The 17390-nt window shown below is 32.5% G+C and overlaps 1 protein-coding gene across 1 annotated transcript; it reads right to left on the bottom strand.

Annotated features, from left to right (window-relative positions):
• Positions 1-71: 71 nt before the first annotated feature.
• LOC148601329 (uncharacterized) lies at positions 72-9236 on the bottom strand. Its single transcript, XM_088556774.1, has 2 exons — positions 8132-9236; positions 72-6228 (listed from the first exon to the last, which is right to left on the bottom strand). Exons 1-2 carry the CDS (start codon positions 9024-9026, stop codon positions 6050-6052), a joined length of 1074 nt encoding a protein of 357 aa, XP_088412900.1. The 5' UTR covers positions 9027-9236; the 3' UTR covers positions 72-6049.
• Positions 9237-17390: the final 8154 nt, after the last annotated feature.

Here is a 17390-nt window from a genome sequence, read left to right as displayed (position 1 = left end):
CAGACACCAAAAGACAAAACGCATGGAACAACTGAAACAAACAAAAAATAACAAAAACAAAAACAAAGGACGTGGATACAAAATTTAATCCTTTACAAACAGATGTACAGACAGCTCGCACTTACTAATGATCTTAAGAACTGTTGTTTAAGGCAATTCAACAGATTTCAACAGAATCATGATCAAAACAGATTTTCACATAATTTGAATATTTTGACGGAGAAAAAAAATCTGCGAACGGAAACGTTTTCACATAAAAGCCATGTTCAACACTCCCATTGACACCTACAAAGAAGCAAACATTAATCAAATTTGTAAAAATTTTGGCCACAAAATGAAAAAGAATTGTCTCTTTTTTCCTTTCTCAACATTCGAATTCAAAATTGGAAATTATGATAGAGAACATATCAGAGGTATTTATCACAACTAATATATTTTTAAGTTCTGTCAAATACTGAAGCATCTTCTGAGGAGGGATTGTCAGGAGGAGATCGGGAGGGACAAAAGGCTCATTTCAACACTTATTTTCATATTTGTCATTTAGGTCGCACACAGTTGGGAATTGTTGCAATCGACTCCGGAAGGGTCAATGATTTCATTTCAACATTCATTTCCTTTTTCAAATTCATTTCCTCATTCGCCGTTTTAGGTCGTACAGAGTTAGGAATGGTTTCAATCGAGTGGGGGTGGGGTGAGGGTTGAGAGATCGCATTTCAGCATTTATTTCCTTTTTCTGAATTCATTTCCTCATTTGCCATTTTATGTCGCGCAGAGTCCGGAATTATAGCTTGGGAGGGGTCAGAGATCTCATTTCAACATTTATTTCCTTCTTCAACATTCATTTTTTTATTCGCCAAGTTGGAAATGACCTAAAATAGCGAATAAGGATATGAACGTTGAAAAAGGGAACGAATCCTTCCGAGTCGGTTCCTCAAAAGATGCTTCAGGATTTGTTAGAAGTTAGACATATTTATTTTGTGGAAAACACCTTTGAGATGTTTCCTATAATAAATTTCAGCTTTGTATTCGAATGTTGAAAAGTAAAAAGAAATTTGTCATTATGATACAAACTTATCCCCAATTTCAACATTTACTTTGTTCATTGTAAAATGCAATATACATATTCAACGTTACACTGAGCTTTTATTGCATTTCCGTTGAACCCCTGAACATTAATTATATAAGCATAGTGGAAATCAGTCTTAACATCATTATCACACACAGTCAGCATGACAATTCTAATATAATTTTACTTCTTAAGAATGATTTATCATTCTTTTAAGCTGAAATACTTTTACAATTTTACTAAAGAAGATTTTTTTTTACAAATTTACTCATGAACATATTCTAATGGATTTTTTCATGAACTGTTTCTGAAATCCACTCCTGAGCAATTTTAGTTTATCTAGCTTTATTTATGATACTTGTTTTTTGTTTAAATAGGGTCGAAAGATTATATGGATTTAAAAAAAAAAGAATCTTGGTACCTTGATCATTATTATCAAATAACACCTTTTCCAGCCTCGACCTAGATATTAAAGACCACATTGTAAATTTTGCTGCTATCAAAATATCACTGCTTATCTAAGGTAACTGTTTAACGTATATATAACAATTCCAATATATTTTTTTTCTCAGGGAGTTCATTGTCAAGTGAAATATTTGATCATTTCTTTTTGTCTTCCACAATGAAGAATTCAAGAGTTTCTCTGATATCATATTTAATATTTTAGTGTTATTTTGCTACCCCTACCGGTGCACCTGGTCCATGCTCCCAGTTTTTAGTGGAGTCCGAGTTGCTCATTTACTTTTGGTACTTTGTATGTATGATTTAAGTTACTTATGTTCTTTGTTGTGTATGTCTGTTTTCCATGTCTGGTCTTTGTCCCTGGATTACATTCTTTTGATTACCGCTATAACCTTGGTTCCCTTGATTACTCTTTGCATTCGGTATGCATGGACAAGTTTGAACCAATATTCTGGCGGAAATCAAAAGTATCTAGTCTCCAGGGACAAAAACCAGACAGGAAAAACAGACACAACAACAAGAATATGAATAAATATAATAGCACATACAAAATAACAAAAGTGAATGAGCACCTTGCACTATACTCCAATTAAAAATGAGAGCATGGACCAGGTGTGCCGGTAGGGTGAGCGTCCTCTGCTTTTCCAGAAACAACCGCCGAGTTGCTAATAAAAAGTCAAGTCCAGGGTAGACGAAAAAGGAAAGGAAAACTATGACACGTTAAAAAAATCAGTTTTTATACTGAAGATGGATATCCGTCAAGAACTTTTTTATTTCCGGAATTTGTACCTTTTGTGAATCAGTACCGATAAATCTTAAAAGAAACTGCTTGTAAGGTTAAAATAAGAATTCACACGTTCGCTTTAATAGACCATGCTGATGCCAATAACATATTTTATTGTATCAAGACAAGGCAGGTACCTAAATAAAAAGCATTACAGTACAAGATCTAAAAAAGAAAACACGCAATGTATAGTTTGCACTATGTTTACTTTAATCGGTTTCATTTACGTACAATTCATGTCTGTCAAGCAGGAAATATTGATACACCGTAACGAATATCAAAAAGGACTTTTAAAATATAGCATGACACACAAACTTCTTTTTGTTAAAAATCACGAAGCTCAACGTCTAAACTAACACAGAATTTTCTCAATTGAAAGTTAAATATCCCAGTTGGCTGACCTTCGAAAAAGTACTTTTTCGTGCCTGTTTTGTTATTATATTACGTTAAATACGTGTTTACAGTTTCTAACAGCAAATGGTTTTTGCATTTTCTTTCAAAACTATCCAGAGAATATAATTTAAAATTATGAATTCGCACTTTTATACTGAACATCGAGTAAATATTATGAAGTGCTATTTAGGTTAGCCATCCATAATGCATTGGTTGACGAATATGTCTACAATCCTCTTCTTTGTTGGTATAAACATGTCTAAATTATCTTTTAGCAACTATTTTCCTTTAGATATGTTTCAACTTAATTATTAATTAGCGCATTCTTGTTTTGTCATTTCATGTTAAAACATATGCAAATACTGTTTTCTATATTCAATATCAGTTTATGTGTAAAGGCGTCATCAGATAATTTTTTTGTAAAAATACTTTGGATAATTACGTAATGACAAAGCCAAATACAAATTTCTTAAATATTTTGCTAATGTAGATACGAATCGACCTTGTCTTTTGTCAATAATAATTAAGCCACTTTGAAATATTGAAAGAAAACTATTCTACATTTGTGTCAAAAGTACCCACTACGTGTATTGATCAAGACAGATTTGTGTACACTTATTCATAATTAAATTGTTGTCTCCTATCAATTGTTCACATATAATATAATATAGTAGTTATTAAACTCTCTGAACAAATTTATAATCAAAATAATGGAATAAGATGTTTGAGCTCAAACATGAGTATTAGTAAGTAACTAGCAATTCATGTATGTGTGTATGTGTGAATGTAGCAAATAGATATTTGCTTGTCTCTTCTAAAATGCATCAAAATGATTAAAAAACTGTGTCATCGAGTTTTGCTACTTGTAAAGCAGGACTTACGGAAGATGTATACAATCTAAGCAATCCTTGATAAGAAAGAGAAACATATAAAACCATGATCTAGTTGTATGTTTTCTGTTCAGGATTTGATAATATATGACTTGATATTTTATGTTTAATGATCTGCTTTGGATGTTGTGAAGAGTAGAAACCATATGTTGATTTGAAATCGATCAATTTACAGACACAATGATGGGGTCAGACGTGTAAGGCTCTGTCTCTTATTTCAAAACCACAGTGTCGTTTTTATACTGGGGTGAACACCATACTTAGATTGTTCCTATGTAAAATTTTGAAGCAGGTCAAATCGTTCGTGTGTACATTTTCTTTATTTTTTATTCAATAACGATTCTTGCAACAGAGATTAACAAAAGTGCTTTTATTTTTCTACATCATATTTGGGCTCGGAAGGTTCATTTTATAAACTCTCAATTAACTTTCTGATAATGTCCGTTCATTCATTTTTTGTTGGGGGGGGACTCTTTTGACGACTCGTTGCGATTTCATAATTGTCAGAATTTATAAAAAAAAGAAGAATGCTAAATATGGTTAAGGTAAATATCAATAAAAAGTGGCAAAAATTCAAAAGTGCGTCACAAACTTCTCAGATTTTATTTTTAGGGATTAATAAATTAATTTTCGACATCATCAAACCTAGAAAAAAGCTATTTCTTTGCAAATGAATTTTGAATGAAATTAAACTAACTTTCTTTGTGTTGCAGTAACAATAATTATATGATTGTAAAAAGGGAAATTTTCAGATTTTTCAATTTTCTTCTATTTCACCTGTAATTCTTGTTTAAAAATGCAATACTCAAGTAATAAATATTTAAAGTGCACTTAGATGAACAAATGCTAACCCTTCCCCCCAAAATACCTTATAACTGAAAAGTGCTTTTTTCATTATAATCTTAGGTTAAGACATTAGGTATTAAGATGTAAGATAAAGATATACACAACATTTCATTTGCCCTAATAAGGAATGATAATAAGACAAATGCACAAAAAAAAAAAAGAAAAAAAAAAAAAAGGGGAACAATAAGCTGCAGTTTTGCAGAAAAATCAAATTGAGTCACTAATGAGAGGTATAAGGATACCCAAAATCATATTAGTGTTGATAGGTTGAGGGAAATTATATCAGCCATCGTTTTTTTAGGTAATAAAAAACAATATTGAATTATCATTTGAATCCTCAATTCAGCATTAAAAAAACACAAAGTCATAAGACACTCAGTTTTCCTAATTTTGTAATATAACAAAAAATGAACATAGTATTAATATTCCACATTTGAAAATATTATGCATTATTGTTAACAACTATAATTAATTAAAATCAAAGATTGTTCTTAAACATAGATGTATTCTGCATAATATTGAATTAAGAATAATCTTATTTGTACAAAGTTTACAAAAGTATTTTTTATACGTACTCTATTTATAACGGAGTATTTTTCTTTGAGAGAATATTGTAAACAATATTTACAGTGTTTTAAAGACAAAAGCACTGACATTTACACTAATACAACTACGAATAACAAAAGGAGCTAAATCTCATATGATAAAACCATAGATACCTATGATGAGTTTCTTGTGAAATGGAATTGTTCTATGTGACCCAACAGTGCTGTGTATGTAAGCTCCTTATGAGTGAAATCCCGTTTTATTGTTGATCCAGTACATCACAACTCAGCTATTGACAAACGTCATTTTTTGTATTATATGTATTGAATGTGATGCTGTAAAAAATACCAGATTAAATCAGGAAAATATTGTTTTCACATAAAACCAACTCAAAATATATTGGTTTTCCACAGTAGCAGTAGTATCATCAGAGCAATTTACGTTACAGTCTAGTTGTAGAACAACCTGAATTCGACACATACTAATCAAAAGCTGCATTTACATACGTCGACTGAGAAATCCTTTCTTTTGAACACGTACTAGTTTCTACTATTCTTGCTCTATAAGGCTGAACATTAGTACCAGTCGCCTGATTATGAAGTCCTTCGTAAATATGGTTATCGTTGTTCGTTGCATTTTCGTCGTAAATTGCTGCAACGCATTGCCTTTGCCTCTCACGTGACGTTCTGGAACAAGTTGGATCTGACTTCTGGTGGTAATGCCTTAAAACGAGTATCAGTGTTATGATGTGGACGACAATACTCATGGAAAGCAAGCTCCCTAGTGTTGCACCCTCCACGCTTATATTCGATTCCGATTGCTTTACCATTTTATTACTTGAAATCGTCACACACCTCTTCAAAGTTTTATTTGTTTTAAATGTTGCGGTAACACAAGCACTGTCACTTTTGCTAATTTTGTTTGATATGAATGTAAATTTTACGTCGTTATAAAACACTTTTTGTTTTTCTATGCTTTTATTTTTCGAGAATAGCACTAATTCTAAAGATATAAGCATTACAATACCAGCTTGTCGATATACTACACTTGGAACTGAACCTTTCATATTATACAAAAGAGTAAAATCTGTAAAATTGTCACTCTGACATTTAGCAATAGTGGCTGGATATACATATAACGGATCTGATCTTGGACACCTGTTAGCGGGGAAACACGACACATGGTATCCTCTAGCTTCCGGTGGTGATGTGCACCGTCCAAACACGTCCAGTGTATAGTTTCTTAGAGAAAGGAGATTGCAATCACAATGTAAAGGCTGGATGGAAATTGGACTAGACCTTTCATTTGGAACGACAATAAAATCATTTCGTGTGAGAATAAGAGTTTTTAGGTTTCGAAGGTTTGTCAGCAGATGTATACTGTTAAACCTTGCAATCTTATTAAAACTTAAATCAAGATATTGAAGATTTCTTATTTAAGTTAACGCCGGAGGAACATCTTGAAGTAGATTTCCTTGAATATATAAACGATAAATATTTGTCGAATTAAATGCTAAATCATGTACGGTACTTATCAAATTGTGCTCCAAGTGCAATTCATACAAACTTTTTCCACCGAAGTCGGCTGAAATATGTGTAATTTTGTTATATCCTACATTTAAATTTTGAAGATACCTTATTTTAGTCAACGCCAGAGGAACATCTTGAAGTAGATTTCCTTGAATATATAAATAATTAATATTTGTCGACATATTAAATGCTAAATCGTGTACTCTACTTATCAAATTGTGCCCCAAGTACAATTTATACAGATTTTGTCCCCCGAAGTCGGCTGGAATATATGAAATTTTGTTGTATTCTAAGTTGAATACACGTACTGTATTGCACCCTACGGCATCCCCGACGGCTTTGATAGAATTGTGTGATGCGTCAATTGAGTAATATCTAGCCACATTCTGGCCAATGCAATCAGGTACTGAAGAAAGTTTATTATGTGAGATATTAATGTCAATATAACCAAGAGGATTTTCTTCTTTTTCCACTTTCATCGCTTTGTGGGTATCAAAATGTTTTATGCCATTAAAGCTCAAGTCAATGTTGATCGTCTCTCTTGACAAACCATATCTGTTTGACAGACTATCAACGACTATAATATCATTTACTTCTGCCAGAAGGTTCCGGCTCATATTTATTTTAATATATAACCAGTCGATAGAGATATTTTTAAATGTAAATTGATTAACTTTGATGACATTGTTTCTTGCAAAGTTTAGTTCCAATATCAAATAATGTCTAAAGTAAAAACGTTCGTTGCCGTCTCCAAAACGAACTGAAATGTTTGGAATTGTTCTTAGTTCATTTCCCATGAAATCAAGTTCTACATGTTCATGAAAATACGTCTTTGCTGGCCTATAAACGAAATCTATTGGAGACATACTCTCTATGTTATTGTGCCTTAGAAAAAGGCTTGTCAAAGGTCTTTGTAAAGCAGTTGTTGTGTTGTGAAATAACATGCTTAGCAGGTCTGCATTTCTCAATTTTATGTTATTCATTGAGTATGATGTTTTGTTATCACTGTGAATTGAGCAAAGTGTTTTTCCCAATGGGTTTTTTCTGATGTTTTTAAATAAGTTGTTATCTAACACAATCTTCAACGTTCTCATTTTTGTCTTAATTCGACAGATAAAATCCAATGGCAGGCAATTGTTTTTCAGATTTAATACTTCTAGGTTGTCAAATTCAAAAATGAAATCTTCTGGTATTTCTATGTCGTTTTCACAAAATAAACCTATATCATTCATTCCTAGTGTATTTGCTCCTTTCAAAGAATCGTTCATTGTTTGAAAGATGTCCTTTGTATTGAAAGGATTATAAGAAAAATCGTATTGGTAGACATTTATCAATTGTTTTGGTAATTGTTCAAGTCGATTATGGGATATATTTAGCAGACTAACTTTTGTTTCAGTGTACAATTGAAAAGCTACTTTAGTAATCTTGTTTTTACTAAGATTTATTTTGCAGTTTCCATTACATTTAGAAACTGATATGGAAACAAAATCTTCCAGGCTGTTGATTGAAAGGTCAAGGACACCCGACCATGGATCTCGAAATGATTTCCAGGTTATAAAATCAAAAGGAATGTTCTTTAAATTGTTCTCATGTAGCAATAAGTGTGTTAACTTACCGGATCGTAATCGGACATCTTGTACGGAAAGGATATAATTTTTTGACAAATCTAAATGCTTGAGATCTGATTGCGCATTAATAACAGATGGCGCCAGAAATGAAATATTGTTTGTTCCAAGATCGAAGTCTACAATATTATGAACCAAGGAGAGTGAATCCCAGATTCGATCATCTAGTTGATTTTTAGACAAGTACAGATATTTTAGCGATTGCCTAGAGCTGACAAACGAACTTTTTGCTATGTTTACAAGCCTGTTATCTCTAGCAGATAAACGTTCAATGTTGTGTATTTCCGTTAAATCTAAATATGTTAGTTCATTAAAGTCTAAAACCATTGTTTTGTGGTTTTCGTTCATTAAATCATTGAATTCAACATTTTTTAGCCTGTTTCCTGTTAAGTCAATTTTCATTAAGGACTTCAGTCCCATCTCAGGTGGAAAGAAGCATTCTTTCATTCCCAATCTTTGATTACGCATTAAAACTACCTGTAAGTTCTCTAACCCTACAAATGCTTTGTGTGGGAAAGTTTCAAGTAAATTCATGTCCATGTCTATTGTTTGCAACGATCTTCTTATCGGCTGGAATATTGCGTCATGCAGAAAACGAATTCCTACATTATTACAAGATATTTGTTGAACGTTTGTTCCCTCAAACATATAAAGCGGCAGTGTCTCCAGAGACCAATATTTTCCATTTCCGCTATAAAACCGAACGATTGTAGAATCTTGAATTTTACACTCCGCTATGTTAATCTCATTCGGTGTATTTGGATAATAATATACTCCTTTAATTGAGCTGTCATAAAAACAGTTTTTCCCACGTGTCTCATCGGCAATGAATACAAAGAAAAACACAATTCTACTAATTATGAGAGACGGGATAAGTTTGCCCATGATTCACCGTTATTACTGAGTGTTCAATGTGTTGTTGATGGTATATTCCCCACATTCAAAAAGTTTTGTCAAGATTCAATAATTTTAAAATGTAGAACGGAAACCGCTTTCAGGTAAAATTTATATTAAAGAACTATTTATAAATAGAATTATACTTCCTTCATGAATTAGTTGTATGTCCTTGGATAAAATGAGTTCAACTGACAGGTTATATATGGTATTATCTTACTTTCCATAACAAAACAACATGAACCAATAAAGACATTTAAGTTTTATTACAAGTATGTTTTTGTACTGATTTTATAAATGATTAAGATTTGTTAAAGTATGCAAAACAAAACAAAAAACACTTTGTATTGTATTTTTAAAAATAACAAAACCCAGAATCAAATATCCATTGTGGAGACGCAATAACATACCTGCTTATCAAGCAGTAAATATAATTCAAATGTCTGTTTAAACCCGACTAAACCGAAGTAGTCAATAAACGTGATACGTACCGATTACATAAATTTTGCAAACATAATTCATTTGTCTCTTTCAACAAAGTTTTTTCTTATTTCGTGCACTTTATGGAAAAAAAATTATCATTTGCTGTAGTGGTAGTTGGCGTCGTCTCAATTTTATTTGTATTTAAATTGTATTTAGCTCCTATTTATCTTAAGTGCGACTTATTCACTTATTTGTAGTTCATATCTTCTAATCTCTTTTGACAACTGATTTTACCAACTTACAATTGGCCATTTCATGCTGCCTGTTTATGTTGAAATATACCGTAATTGAAGCAAAAGGTTTAATGCACTATAAAACTTGTCTATCCCACCATTTCAATCGAAAATGCCTGCACCGAATCTGCTGCGGCTAACATATTAAAGATAGATATTGTAGAAACATATTTTCTCTGAAAACGCTTTTAGGAGTTTCAATACATCACAATTATTTGTGTTCCAATTTACGACAGTAGAAAGTCAAAATGCATGTATACATCATAGTCAAAAGAAACAAAGGTTTTACAACAGTATCATTCGTTCAACAATTGATTGTTCATTTGTAAGGAACACACTGGAAACACTGTACTTTTTCATTACTGTAGAAACTGCACACCGGTTCCAAAAATAATAAAAGTAAACAATATTTTAAATTGGTAGTCAATAAATTTGTGCACCTTATAAGCAGATGTGATTTAAAATGGATTTTCATGATAATTTGCGTTATGCCTAAACGTTTATTTACTATTCTGAAATCAAATTATATAATGATAAAATCATGTTTTAAAAAGACAATGAAGTACAATGAAGTAAATGAAGTCTAAATTTGCCTAGATCCTTCAATCTCAGTTCCCGCTATATAGATGACGTATTATCTTTAAACAATCCTAATTTCGGGGATTTGATACATCGCATGTACCCAAAAGAACTTGAGATAAAGGATACTACAGACACTGTGAAGTCAGCCTCATATCTTGACCTACACTTAGAAATCGATGGTAAAGGAAAACTATTGACCAAACTTTACGACAAACGTGATGACTTTTCATTCATAATTGTCAACTTTCCTTTCATCTGTGGCAACATCCCTTCGGCTCCTGCGTATTGAGTGTTCATATCACAAGTCATTCGTTATGCCAGGGCTTGCCGAAACTACACAGACTTTTTGTATCGCTCTAGAACTCTAACAAATAGGCTTCTGGAACAGGATTATGTTGCTACAAGATTGAAGTCATCACTACAGAAGTTTTATGGTCGTTATCATGAACTCGTGGATCGTTATGGTGTATCCATCCGCACCATGAAAACTGATTTATTCAACGAGTCATAGTTTTCCTTCCCTCGTTTGTCTACCTCGGACTTGACTCTTTTTGAGCAACTTGGCGGGTGTTTCTAGAAAAGCAGAGGACGCTTACCCTACCAGTGCACCTGGACCATGCTCCCAGTTTTTAGTGGAGTCCGAGTTGCTTATTTACTTTTGATACTTTGCATGTATGATTTTAGTTACTTTATGTTCTTTGTTGTTTATGTCTATTTTCCACGTCTGGTCTTTGTCCCTGGATTACATTCTTTTGATTACCGCTATAAACTTGATTCCCATGATTACTCTTTCATTTGAATTCTCTGTATGTGATAAGAGAACACATGATGTTCCTTCAGTTTTAAGAGTGAAAAACAATCGTGTAATGACATGAAACCTTTCTCAATTATAGTACTTTATATATTAATATTAGCAACAATTCCGAGGCTTATGTTTTTGGGGTATAATTTTCATTGCATTTTTCGAAAAAGCAAGTAGTGAATGTTCTACCAAGTCATACCGTATGCCGAAAACAAAATTCATTTGAAAAAAAAAAAAACATCTTTTATATTATTGCCTCTGAGATAAATATTAGTAATTAGTCTTTGTAATGTATCTTTTATGTTGTTGACTAACGTTCTTATGAATTCTGTATATGTCAAGATAATATTGACCATAGAGTAAAACTTTCTGTCCAAAAGTTCTGAAGAAAATACTTTTCCCGAATGAGTTTTTAAAATATTACCATCAATAAAACATTTCATAGTTGTGGATCCCGTTTTTTTGTTATTCTACAGATGAAATCCCCACCAATCTTTTTTGGGTTCAGAACTTGTACATTTTTATGTTCAAAAACTGCATTCTCTTCGATATCAATTTCTGTTTGCGCTTTTTCCGACGCAGTCGGTATAGTTTTGGTTTCTACTCTTTGACCTTAAAGACGCTCTTCCATGGAAACGCAAGTCACCTGATCGTGATTCTGTTTCCCAATTGGCAAATACCAATAACTTAGTGGCGTTCGAAAAAAAAAATGTATCGAAAATTGAAGTTGAATGCCATGGTTATTTCCTTAATGAAATGTAGAAAATTATGAGTATAAAGAATACATTTTACTACGTCGTCTATCTTTTTTAAAGACATCACTTGTCAACGAATTTTTCATTTCATCGTTTGCAATATAATCTCCGTATTAAACCTGTCATACGAAATATTACATTTGTAAGCATATGGCAAATACATTGTTACCTTCTCTAATCGATTATCGAAGTAAACAATGTATTACTGGTACTATAATCCTTTCTGTACGCTAAACTGATACAAATACTTGTTTCAACTTTTGAAAATTCATATACTTGCGAAAATGTCTTGTTTTTATCTCTAAATATGACGATAGCGCCTTTAATATTACTTTCCAATGTCTGGTCTTTGTCCCTGGATTACATTCTTTTGATTACCGCTATAACCTTGGTTCCGTTGATTACTCCTTCCCAAATTTTTATTAGAGTTATCTCCCAATGCCCATTGTAATTATGTGGGCTAAACAAAGCCAATTTACGAGAAAACTTGTTTTGTTTTTATGATATTTCATTATGAATTATACGCTATTTTGTCAGTTGAACTGGTCGCTAGTGAAACTGTGCTTTGTATGTTTTTATAATGAAGGAAGTGCGAATTAAGTAGAACGATGTTAGATATTGCAATAGTCGTTAGGATTATAAGGTCACAGTGTTCAAACATGGACAGGTAAAATGTTTCCTTCATTGACGATTGTTACTGTTTGGTTTCATACAAGATGGCCCACGTGGCACGTGGAGAATGCTACCGAGTATGTGTGTAAGTTTTTTTCACGGAATACAATATATTTTTTCTAAAGCATGACATTTGATATTTTTATTAATAATGAATTTGATGTTCATTCACGCTACTGAAATGAATGAAAACAGCAGATACTGATCGGAATGTTACGTGTGTTTGTTTACATGATTGAGGTGGACAGTAATTCACACATACAAAAGCCTCGCCAAATAATTCGTGTGCTGCTCATATATATTCTATAACAATCGTAAATCGACCACAGTTTTGGTCTCGAAGCCTGTTAAGGACGTTATATTAGAATAATGCAATGACGAGTAGATGAAACGCATTTCCGCTGAATCGCCGTATTTATGAATACTTAAACGTTTCTTTTTTTTGCAAACTTGGCCTTTCAATTTGTAATACAAGAAAAAATTCTCTTACTACTTAAAACTTAAACTTTCTACCCTGGTCTTTTGACCATAAAACATTCACAGTTTTGAACCACTATTTGTTAAGTTTTAAAAAGGACAACTGATTTACCTGCTTTTTCTAATATATGTTTTACTCCTGTAATGTTTTATGTTTTATGAAGAATGGTATAAGTGGCGTAGTTGGTGTGGAAGTTTACCCTGATTTAACCCGATACAGGCATTTTTTTGGTAAAAAATATAAGGATTTTTTAAGTAGACAATTTTTTCTCTCCCGGTTTTCAAGAGTAAACACCTTTAAGTTTAAAATCTACGGAACAATTGCACGCCATTAGAATTTCATTGCAGTATAAAGCTTAAAGAAAAAAGCAGGTTAAGAGGGTGTTTTTATCGACAACATTATTAATCTACAGACCGATAACAGGGAAAAGCCGCTGTCTTGTTCGTTAGTGTCTGACAACAGATCATCTTTTTCAATGAATAACATGATTTCGAACAATTCAGAATTGATGACCATGTTATTTAACGACATTTTAACTTTATTTTCTTGATGGGTCTTAACCAGCCGTTTGCTGAATGGGATCAATATTTTAAACTCATACTTAATGTTTCTTTTTGGCTGTACAAGTTGCATGCTTGGACATTTGACGCTTGATTTCACGGAGAACAATATTAAAACTTCCTTGAATCTGACAATTGGTAATGGGAAGAAGGGACAAAACCTAAAATATTTATGGGATTCTACTGTATTATATTTTGCTAAAAACGACTAAAATGTTAAAAAAAATGCAATTTCTTTCAATAATGTAACAGCTGATTAATATGATACGAAATTAGACCTTAGCCGGAACCTTCTGACAAATGTATAGTAACATTTGGCTTTCGAAAGTTCTTTTGCAAGTTTGTAGACAATTATTTGATGATACATCTTGACTTGTATTTTTATGACATACGAATATTAAACATAATAATATGGATGTTTCATGTAACAAACTAATAAACCGAAGTCAAAGTCTTGGATTTAAACTTAATTTTTCAAACAACTACAATTCACAGGATTGTGTAGATGACAGGATAGATGACGTATTATCTTTAAACAATCCTAATTTTGGGGATTTAATACTTCGCATCTACCCCAAAGAACTTGAGATAAAGGGCACTGTGAAGTCAGCCTCATATATTGACCTACACTTAGAAATCGATGGTAAAGGAAAACTATTGATCAAACTTTACGACAAGCGTGATGACTTCAAACCATATGGTTGCACAATCAAAATGAGATGGACAAAGAAACATAACTGAACCTTAACTTGAAGTAAAATCCATATAAAACTCAGGCACTGCCATTTGTAATTGTGAAACGAGGCACAGAAAAAAATTCCAACAAACAAACGACGTTTTCTTGGTTTATAGGATTTGCAATGATAATCCTTTTTTTTTTTTATCAGATTTGTATTTGCATACATCTTCCGCATTCATTTACCATATAAAGAACGGAAACTCCTGTAAAGACCCAATATCATAAACAGTCTATGTGATTTTTATGCGGAAAGTGCAAATAAGACTGGTTTAGAGGTCTACAACTGAATTAAAAAGAAAAAAAAAGAATTTGGTAGGATTTTGACATGCATGACGCCCCCTATTATCTGATTTTAATAAAGTCTGCTAATTTGATTTAGCTATATGAATGAAAAAGTATCACTAAACCTAATCTTCCGTTATTTAAACTGAACGTTTCCAACTATGATCGACAAATACGTTTAAATGATTAATAAGTACCACTTGCTGGATACAAGATAGAAAGTTGTTCTTTGCAAAGGCATTATCACATGAAAGAGTGGCGATCCCTTTCGTTCTTCCGTGGTCTTCGTGTTACCTGATCTCCGTATTTCAGTGGTGATGCCGCTAATCTTCTCATCTGTCATTCATCATGGAAATTTGAAATATTGTCATTGTACTTTAAACTAAAAACGACAATGGAAGAAATTGAACTCATAGTTAAAGTAACTAGTCATTATTTTACGAAACTTATCAACCAAATTTCAAGATTAACTTCATTTCGGAATGTGATACGCACATTCAGAGATATGTTAAGCACACGTATGTTTGCTGCATTTTCCTTTACTTTTTACATTTATGTTATAAGTATATTGACAATTTAACTCAAATGCTCTTCAAAATTATAATACACCGACAGCATGACAGGTAAAAAGTATTTTTACTACTTTAGAATGATTTATCATACTATTAAGCTGGAATTATTTTACAACTTTATCAAAGAACAGGTTTTGATAAATGTACTCTTTAACATATTCTAATGGACCTTTTCATCAAATGTTTCTAACAAATCCACTCCTGAGAAATTTAGGCTAGTCTAGGTTTATCGATAATACTTATTTCTGTTTAAAGGTTGGGAGATTTTGATTACCACTATAACCTTGGTTCCCTTGATTACTCTTTTACAGATTTGAAAAATAATTCTTGATTCTATTTTCCTTTATATCAAATAACACATTTCTATTTCGAATATTTCACAGCTAAACAATTAACAGCGTTTATTTGATGTTATTTTTGTGTGTATCAGTACAACAAATCCATTTCATATATTTTTTTTTACAGTTGAATATTACAACATTTAGTGACTTCCAAATAAGGGACCGGTGGATTCGCTGAAAGAATATTATGTAACCTTTTTCTCTCTGAATCTTTTGAAATATGTTAGCCGTTTGAGCTTTGCCATGTGTCATTGTGGAAATTCTAGCTATCATCCGTCTATCACTAGTTCGTATCACATAGTCAATGCTTTGATATCGCAAAAAAAGTAGATCAAACGACCAAATCATAGTGAACATAATTTTATACCTCGATGTGACTAAAAAAATATGTTCTTTCAATTATATATTAGTTAATTTCCAAATGATGCGGTTTTATAACAAATGGCAAAATCAAGTCAAAAACTGGAGAGTAGAAAACCATAGCAATGGTCCTTACTGGGTGCAGCATTGGAAACAAGGTTTTACTCTGCGCGAAAACCCCCGTTGTCTGTAGGTCTAGTACTGTGTTTATCATCGTAGCATGTCATAGCAAAGTACTTTTAATTTAATGCATTCCAGTTCAAGATTTAAACAAAAAATTGCAATGTATGTATGTAATACTATAATCGGTTTCATTTTATAAAAAAAAATATCCGTTGTTCTTATTTAACGTCCAGGAAGTATTAAATAACCGTGATGTTTATCAAGGAGGACATTTTTTAATATAGCATTATACATTACCTTTTATTTTTGAAAAGCACCAGGAAGCAAAGTATTAAAACAAAAATAATTTTCTCTCCATTCCTGTTATTTTCCCACTGAAAGTGAAATTTTCAAATTGGCCGACCTTCGAAAAATAAAAAAAAGATTTTTTACGCCTGTTTTTGTTCTTTTATTTCATTTAAAGAATCTTTTCGTAAAGCGTTCTTTTCAAGATTATCATAACAAATGTACGTGTTATTTATTTATGATAAGTTTAAACTTAATATTTATTGAACATTTTATGTGTTTAGGCATACGCAATCAACGATGCAAAAGTTGACTAGTTTTGTTGGTAATTAGATGCACTACTTAGATTGTTTAGCATCAATCGTCCTTTAACTGTAAGGGTTTGTAAGAATGAGGCAAAATGGGAAAAAAATAGTTTTGTTTGTTTGTTTGTTGGGGTTTAACGTCCGAGCAGCAATATTTCAGCTATATTCAGACAATGAACATGAAATGGATGATAAAATGAACATGAAATAAAAAAAAAAAGAATGGGTCACAAGGATAATAGGGTCGACAAATTTTGATTGCCACTGGAAAAAGGGGAGATGGGTAACGTCGGGCAATTTATCCTCCTGTGGCGGAGCGCAAAGGTTCCTACTCCTATCGAATACCACAGCAGGGTTCTTTAACGTGCGAGGAACGTGGCATCTTTCCCAACACGGTGCACCACTATGGTTTGCGGTCAGGTTTTCCGTATTATAGCCTGACAACCCCAGCATCTAACACGCCAGGGGTACCCCATTCCACCACTTGGGGCACACATCCCAGTTGCTCTGTGGGCAGAGCGCCTAGCCCCCGGCTAGGATTCTGAGCACTATTTAGTCGCCTTATACGACAAGCTTAGCGCTGCTGCAGGCCTATTCTTTTATCACCCGAACCTGCACGGGGCGGAAAAAAATAGAAACATGCATGTCAAAAACCCACCAATCTGATAATGTAATATCACTTAAGGATACCTTCTCTATTTGAAAAGACCATTATTAAATCCCTGCATCACTGGCTTTAATCAGAATTTTTGTCAATAGAATGTTAGAAAAAATCAGGTTTTT

Source organism: Perna viridis, chromosome 12 (genome assembly GCF_037379345.1).
Source record: "Perna viridis isolate PV_CMFRI_1.1 ecotype Kerala chromosome 12, ASM3737934v1, whole genome shotgun sequence".
In the NCBI taxonomy this organism is placed as follows: domain Eukaryota; kingdom Metazoa; phylum Mollusca; class Bivalvia; order Mytilida; family Mytilidae; genus Perna; species Perna viridis.
This window is presented reverse-complemented; position numbering and strand designations above follow the sequence as displayed.